Source organism: Sebastes umbrosus, chromosome 6, assembly GCF_015220745.1.
Source record: "Sebastes umbrosus isolate fSebUmb1 chromosome 6, fSebUmb1.pri, whole genome shotgun sequence".
Lineage (NCBI taxonomy): Eukaryota > Metazoa > Chordata > Actinopteri > Perciformes > Sebastidae > Sebastes > Sebastes umbrosus.
This window is the reverse complement of record NC_051274.1, coordinates 14762526-14770669: the sequence shown is the minus strand read 5'-3', so window position 1 is coordinate 14770669 and position 8144 is coordinate 14762526. Positions and strand designations below refer to the sequence as shown.

Below are 8144 nucleotides of genomic sequence, written 5' to 3'. Positions count from 1 at the left end.
ACTTACATCTAGTATTTGGTCACATGGATTACTGTTTTTTCCGAAAATATAATAAAGTCTATTGTAACAACAGTAGTCCCATGTGCCCAAATACTAGATATAGTATAAGAAAAACTCAATTCAGCTAAACAGTTTAACACATTTTTAAAGTTTCTTCATGTTTGTGCTTAGGCAAGCCCAGAGAACACTTCCAAAGGAAATTAAATTTGATGGGCTAACCTAGTAGTCTGTATGGTGACGAGGTTATTACAATGCACACCTGAAAAAAAGTGCCAGAAAAATGACAAAGAAAATTCTTTATTGACCATTTCTGATACAAATTGTTGTAGGGCACCATAGAAATATAGACATTGTACATTTATATACGGTGTACATTAAAAAGAATGATCACATCCTATTGAGTTGACAGTATATAAATGAACGGATGCAAGATGTTGGCATGGAAAATGATACCGATATTGTCCAGAGTTGTTGGAGGATGTTGAAAACAAAAAACATGAAATGACCGTTGTATGACAGAGTATGGCGAGGGGTGGCTGTGTGTGGTAGTGCCAACAGAACAGTTAAGTGGAAAGAGAGCGCCCAGTCTTATCACAAACATTTTTGTCCGTGATAATCTGAACCAACATTTCAGTGCACCAGAAGAATTAAAAACACACCTGCTAATCTACCACAGTCAGCGAACACAGTTGTACGAGCTGACAGGTCTCCCTGACTTGCTTCACACATTTAAACCAAAACCTGTCTGCGCGCTCCGGTTGTGAATGAGCCAAGACGCGCACGCAAACTTGACATCTTAGATACCTCATTACAGTCAGGTTATAACAAAAAAAACAAACATTGTAATAACATCTTTCTAACTCATGCCAGAGGTTACATAAAAAACAAACAAACAGAAAACCAGTTAATTGCAATTATATGGTAAAGTAAGCCGTTGAGTGAGGTATGAAACTCCAGGCTGTGTATCGCCTGTTTTGCAGTTTTCCGGGTTTCGTAACTGAGGTTGTAGCAGCTTAGGTGTGTGGAAAAACCCAGTTAAGTGGACTGTGACTGCGGGTTCCCTGACACTTAGAAATACACAAACATTTTTCTCTTGTAGTAGACAACACACATCTCCAAAAAAGACTAAGAAAGATTACTGTACTAAGTGATGACAGAAGGACCAAGCTAGGTGAAAGCATTGAGAGCTAGATGGAATGAAACGTAGACGTACAGCCCTGTTGGATAGCAGTGCCACCGACTATCCGCTATTACAATCAAACTCCTCGGTTGACCAGATTTGCCTTTACGAGTGATTGGGTTGAGCGCTTGGAAAGTGAGGACCATGCGAAGACAAAAAAAAAGACGTCGATGTAACAGCATTTGTAAAAGCTCCCTGAAGAAATGACACTGATGCTCTCTGCCTAGAACTCTGCCAACCCTATCCTTAAAAACACACATTATACAAAAAAAAAAAGAGTTTTATTATAACATGAAAAGCAGCACACTCATGTTTTTTTTGTTGTTTTCTTTTTTAAATGGTATGTAACCCGAAGGAACAAAAACAGTAAGTATAGACTGATCGGACTAACGATACACTTTTACATCTCCCCACTGCACGCCGAGGACCGCGACGGAGAATTTCGAGAAGCATAACTACGTCTAAACTGTCCTACAGGATAGATGGGGATTCTGCTCTACTGGTGGGATGGGGGGGGGCGAAATCAGTTATGCAGATTAGAAAAGGGGAAGAAAAAAAAAACAAAAAACTACCACCTGTTATCTATTCTCATCCTACACGCTGAAGCTCAACTCCATCTATAATACGATGCAAAAAGGATAGGTTAACCACTTCACACGAACACACACACACACAAAAAAAAAACAAAAAAAAAAACAGCAAGTATAGGTAAAATTCACCTTTGTCCAGTACAAAACATGGGAGAAAAATCTATATGCCCTACCATCTCAGATGCGGGTACAACAAATAAGTAACATTAAGCAGAGAAAATGTCCTACAAACCATCTTTAGTTGGGGGGGGAGGGGCAGGAAATGTCCAGGCTCATTAGAGCGCACTTTTTGTCCAGTATAAAAGACTTGTGATAACATGACATGTAGAGAAAAGGGCTGTTACCCTTCATAGAATTCTTAGATATATACGCTTGAGCAAGGTCCATCGTTCTATCCAGTGCTGTTGCATGATTATTTGTACTGTGGTAAACCCTCCTTTTTTGACAAAAAGGGGACTTTTGTCGTGAACAGTGGTCATGTGGTGGCACTGGTGTTTGGAGATACAGCCCAGTTCTGGTTAACAGTAAGTCAGTATGTTGAGTGAGGTAGCATGCGTTGTGAATTACTGGTCTTCTTCGTCTTCCTCCTCCTCAGATGATTCCTGGGCTTTTTCTTCTTTCTCCTGTGACAGAAAAAAAGCAAAACAAGTCAGGTCTCAGCTACACCCAGAGGGCCATCAACATTCATGATTCATGTCTCAACGTTTTTACTTTTTAATAACACCGACATTACAAAAGAAGAAGTATTATAAATCTCTTTGATAAACCACTGCGGCATGAAGAACACCCAGGGGAAGGGTGAGCCATCTGTAGTGAAAAGTGATTCATAAGAGTGGTGAGTCACAATGAGGCATCCTGTTTTTGCTCCCTCGCCTTTTTCCCTCCTCGTGCTCACTACTGCCCGAGATGTTCATTCATAAAAACGAAAGGGCTGGTTGGGAGGGTGACTTTGGGTCATTCCTTTCTGTGACTAATGCGATCCAGACGTCTTTCAAGAGTACGCCCTAACCGCTCATGCACATGACAGAATGTTACTACAAGACCGCAGGTTTTTTTTTCCTATATTAAAACATGCTTTATTTGACCTTCTGTACATGAGTCTAGCAACTTTGCAGCTACAAAAAAAAAAAAAAAAAAAAAAAAAAAGGAACAGCCGGTTACTCAACATTTGGATTAGGAACACATTACTATACATGTTCAGATTTGCCTTAAAACACGACCAGGTAGAGCTGCTCTAAAAGAACGCGCTGTGCATGAGATGAATAGCTGTGATGAGTAAAAAATTACTCATCTGAGAGGAAGGATGCAGGCAGGGGAATTAGGAAAATGCAATTTCGCCCTGCAGACAGTCATACCAGTCATAATTCAATTGGGGGAGGAATGGTTTAAACAAATGAGACTGTTTGTCAAGGGACTCTTACCTCCTTCTTAGGTCTTCCCCTGCGTTTTCCCGTTGCAGGCGGGGCTGGTGCTGCCTTCTGTGAAGGAAAAACAAACACAAGGTTAACAGAGATAGGAGTGGAGCACGACAAGGCAATTTTGTTGCAATTTTTATGCCGATGTGCTCCAGACTTTTTGGGGGATCAGTGCAAAAACCTGTGGTGTAAACAATCTCCACAGAGCTCTGCGTCTAGCTGCCTGCAGATGGCAGTAGCACCTCGGTAATGAGACAAATAGAAGGGGGGCATCGGGTTCATTGGCTATTATCTGGAAGGCCGACAGGAACTGCACACAGGGCACTCCAGTTCGCTGGCCACCTGGTCTGAGGCTCAGAGACAGCTGGTGGAACCGAGCGGAGACACAAACCCTCAGCAGCTCGGCCCTCGCTGCTAAAACCTACATCATACATGTATGTTTTTCTGTCCCTCCCTTTCCCATACATAGCAGCGAAGACTGAGCGCACGGGGGAGCTGGAGGGTTGGGGCGGGGGAGAAAAAAAAAAAATCAGTTGTTGCTATGGAGACGACGGGCAGAGAAGAACTAGGGCTGTGTGCTGGGTGGGGGCGGAGGGGTGCTTAGTGTCAGCTTGGAAACAGTCTTGCGGCCTCTGCACCTGCACCAAACTGTGCATGACAAGCTGCAGGAAGCTGGAGGACAGGAAGTACAGAGTGAGCATCACTCAGTAAAAAAACCCCCAAAAAAACAGTTAAGGCAGTAAACCAAGGTCCTTACAATGGGAAACCCAAGCCAGGCTATTTCTGACACCAGGAGGGGGAAGCAGCTAAATTGCAGCCCAGCCAATATATCACAAGTAACAGCAGGACGTCCTTTTAAGAAGACGGGGTTAGCTACCGTTAACAGCGAGGGTTAGAAAAGGGAAATGATTGCAAAAGAAGATGGGACGGCAATTGTGCCCGTCTTCTGCTCGACACGGACGCTGTTGCGGCGGCTCAGGATGTGTGTTGCTGTAATCGCGACGTGTGTGTGTGTGTAAAAACAGACAGCATTGACTTACTTTGCCCTTACTGCCTTTGTTTTTGCTGCCCTTCGGCCGTCCTCTGGACCTCTTTGGAGCAGGAGACCCACTTGCTTCCTGACAATCAAGACAGTCAAAATAGATAGTTAGCATACCGCAAAACATCAACATAATTTATTTCGGGCACATATTATAAGGAGGAGTGGGTCTTTGTACAAAAATAATGCAAGCATGGATACACGTCTAACATGCAAGACTCAGAAGTTTACAAGGTCGGTGCAACGGACATGAACTTTTAAAGACCGACAGGTGCTCAGAAGCCACAGAAACAAACAGTTATCAACTAAAGTGTTCATAAAGACAAACATTGGTGCGTAAATAGTACCCTGATATAAACATGCTATTGAGAAGGTGAGATGTAGAAAGGGGGAACTACAATAAAAGTTAACACGGAGATTGGGGGGATTACCATCGACTCCGACTGCAAGGTAAATCCAGTATCTTGTTCTCGTGATAATTTGTGGTTGTAAGCCGCGTCATGGCAGACCATTCTCCCGTTGCACCTTGGGGCGTGTTTACAACTGCAGCTCGTAGCAACCGAGCAATTCAATACTAAAACAGAGCAGCGCTGAGTGACAGCTATATGGGCCACTCTGTGCGCTTCCAATCCGGGCTATGTCATCCCATTACATGATGAGCAGAGGTGGGTCATGAGGGGGGTGAATACCAGTTTAAAGGTGTTGGGTTACAGGTTGCTTACAAACCTGGTGAGACACACACACACACACAGGAAGCTTGTTGTAGACTCCTACGCTTACACAGATAAGAAGGGTGAGCGAGTGGTCACAGAGGGCTTCGCTGCAGCCATATATCCTGTTATAGATATGCATGAGCACCTTTTACCTGCACTCATATCTACCTGAGCATCACCTGGAACAGATGGGATCTAATATTAAAAGGGTTTGTCTCTTGGTTTAACACCTTTCTTCTCTTTAATGCAGACTTTTTTTTTTATATATGTTGGGGATATTCTCATTAAACGCAAACCGGATATAATGATTATAGATATGCATGAGCACCTTTTACCTGCAGTCATATCTACCTGATTATCACCTGGAGCAGATGTGATCATCCGTCAGTCCGCTAACAAATCCTCATTCAAATACCATCTAAGAATACATTACTAATACAAACTTTTCTTTTGTTCCTTTTCCCTGATGACGGGCCTTGAGGCTTTAAATGGTTGTGGAAGATGTGTATGAATGTGAAATTTATATATGTTTGGAAAATTTGAATGTTATTAGCGTAACACAAATATGATGTTGTATGTATAGTATGTATGTGATAAATGTAATGTACTTGATTGCGGACCCCAGGAAGACTAGCTGGTGCCATTGGTATCAGCTAAAGGGGATCCTTTTTACATAAATAAATGTGATCTATAAAAGGGTTTGTCTTTGGTTTAACACCTTCCTTCTCTTTAATGCATTATATTTTTTAAATGATGGGGATATTCTCATGAAATGCAAACCGGATATAATGATTTCCAATAAAGAAATAAAGAAAATGTGATCTATAAAAGGGGTTTGTCTCTGGTTTAACACCTTCCTTCTCTTTAATGCATACTTTTGTTTTTACATGTTGGGGATATTCTCATGATATGCAAACCAGATATAATGATTTCCAATAAATAAATAAAGAAATGCATAGGGACTACTTACATCAGTGGTCTTCACCTGGGGCTTCTTGCGGGGTCTTCCACGCCCCCTCTTCTCTGTCGCCTCCTCTTTCGGTGACACTGTCCCCTTGTCGCTCATGTTTTCTTAGCTTTTTCAGACCTATAGGAGACAAATCAAACCGGTCAGGCTTTTGCAGCAAGTTAGCACTCACACACACAAGACATGCAAGCACAAGAAGAGCTATAATATAAACTCACTGACCGCGCAGCAGCAGCAACAACAAACGAATAAAAATGACCGCACACACCGGTAAACGCGTTTAACTCAGATTAATCCGCGCTTATTCTCCAGGTCTATTTTTGTCCTCCTCCTCTAGTGCTCCATTAACACACAGCCCGACGGTGCTGCTGCACAAACAAGGGGATTGATAAGCAAATCTGCTCGCATGATATTTATTGCTGGAGCTCAGTAGGCCGCAGAAATCTGCAGAAAGAGACTGAAGCCTCCTCTCCTCTCTCTCCGCACACCGACCATGTTGAGAGGCCTCTCCTCCAGCAGCATGTCTGCACGCCGGCTGGGCCGCGGAGAGATATCCACCGACACACTCACTCACTCACTGGCTCTGTGTGTGAAGCCACTTTAAAACAAAAAAAAGCACAGCAGAAGCAAGCACGGTGCGTTTGCCTCGGTGAAAGCCCGGACTACCTCCAACAAAAGACGGGTTAAAGCATGCAGCCTCCTCCTGTAAAAGCTGTAAAATGCATTAAAAAAAAACTGCTTCTTCTGTGTTGTCGAGCATGCATTTCACCGTCCTGCACTCACCTTTCACCGCTTCCTCGGCTCTAATCTCTGCTCCGAGTTTACGACCAAAATGTTTCCTTTAAGCCTGGCTGGTTGTACCCGGTTAAAGAGCCTGGCTCGGATCTATAGGCTACAGCTTTTTATTCGTCAGACTACAACACACACAGCCCGCCCCTTTCAAATCCCACAGCATGCAGCCTTACACTAAAGAAAGGAAGGAAGAGAAGCTTGTATAAAACATATATCTTACCAGCAGCAGGTTGAGAAGTTTGTTCCTCGCGACGTCCCTATAAATAGCACGTGTCTTCTTGTCTCCTGCCGATAACGGGGGAAAAAGGCGCGAGCCAGGAGGAGTTTTCAGGCAATTTAAAGAGCCGCCCTCATGGGGAGGGCGGAGATATGATAAATGGGCCACCAAGAGGACGAGAAGCTGGGGGACAGACAGACAGACAGGGGGGAGGGTCTCCTCCTCCTCCTGGATCCCTCTCATTATACCCCTGCTTTCATAACAAAAACACCATGTGTACAAGTTCCAGAATTGAGGAATTAGAATACATAATTGTTACATTGTATCACATATTGTGTGTGCATGTCAGCTACATTCCAGAGTCTTCACCACAGTGATGGTGAGTGAACTATGACCTCCATCCAATGTAAACACAAGCTGGGGTTTCAACTCAGAGAGGCATTTCTTGTTATTTTCCTCTTAAAGCATCATCTTCTAGACATATTCAGATCCTTTACTTGAATAAAAAAGGAAAAAAGTCGTAATATTATGAGAATAAAGTCAGACGTTTACGAGAAAAAAGTAGTAATATTATGGGAATAAAGTCATAATATTATAAAGTAGTAACTTTACGTGTTATTTTCTTTTTTTTCTCGTAAAGTTATGACTTTATTCTCATTATATTACAACTTTTTTTCTCGTTAAATTAGGACTTTTTTCTCGTTATATTACGACTTTTTTTCTCGTTAAGTTATGACTTTATTCTCATAATATTACGTATTTTTTTCTTGTAAAGTTATGACTTTACTTTTGTAATATTATGACTTCGTTGTGGAAATCTCAGACTTTTTTCCCCCTCAATGTGGCCCTAATACTCCGTAGTATATTTGCACTTTGGCCCTCACTGCATTAGACTTATATATTATATACTTAGATTATAAACTGTGACTAATATGGCTCTTTTGATAGTAAAGGTTGGTGTTCTAGACATATTCAGATCCTTTACTTGAATAAAAGTAGCAATATCACAATTTAAAACCACTCCATTGAAAAAAAGCCCCGTCAAAATGTAAAGTAAAAGTAGCAAAATGGATTTAAAGTATCACAAGTTAGTTTAATGCAGGAACATGGCCCATGTGAGTGTAACATTATTATATATGACATTATTGGATTATCCACTAGCCGGTTTTCAACTCAGAGAGGCATTTCTTGTTATTTTCCTCTTAAAGCATCATCTTCTAGACATATTCAG

The 8144-nt window shown here is 42.0% G+C and overlaps 1 protein-coding gene across 3 annotated transcripts; it reads right to left on the bottom strand.

The window, feature by feature from the left end:
* Positions 1-277: 277 nt before the first annotated feature.
* On the bottom strand, positions 278-7070 carry hmga1a (high mobility group AT-hook 1a). Of its 3 annotated transcripts, none has more exons than XM_037772619.1 (5): positions 6917-7070; positions 5908-6024; positions 4226-4303; positions 3192-3248; positions 278-2393 (listed from the first exon to the last, which is right to left on the bottom strand). In XM_037772619.1, exons 2-5 carry the CDS (start codon positions 6001-6003, stop codon positions 2334-2336), a joined length of 291 nt encoding a protein of 96 aa, XP_037628547.1. In that variant the 5' UTR covers positions 6004-6024; positions 6917-7070; the 3' UTR covers positions 278-2333. The 3 variants fall into 3 exon arrangements, with proteins under 3 accessions (XP_037628547.1, XP_037628548.1, XP_037628549.1); XM_037772620.1 differs by lacking the exon at positions 6917-7070 and adding an exon at positions 6688-6842; XM_037772621.1 differs by lacking the exon at positions 278-2393 and adding an exon at positions 2806-2885.
* Between the last annotated feature and the right edge of the window lie 1074 nt (positions 7071-8144).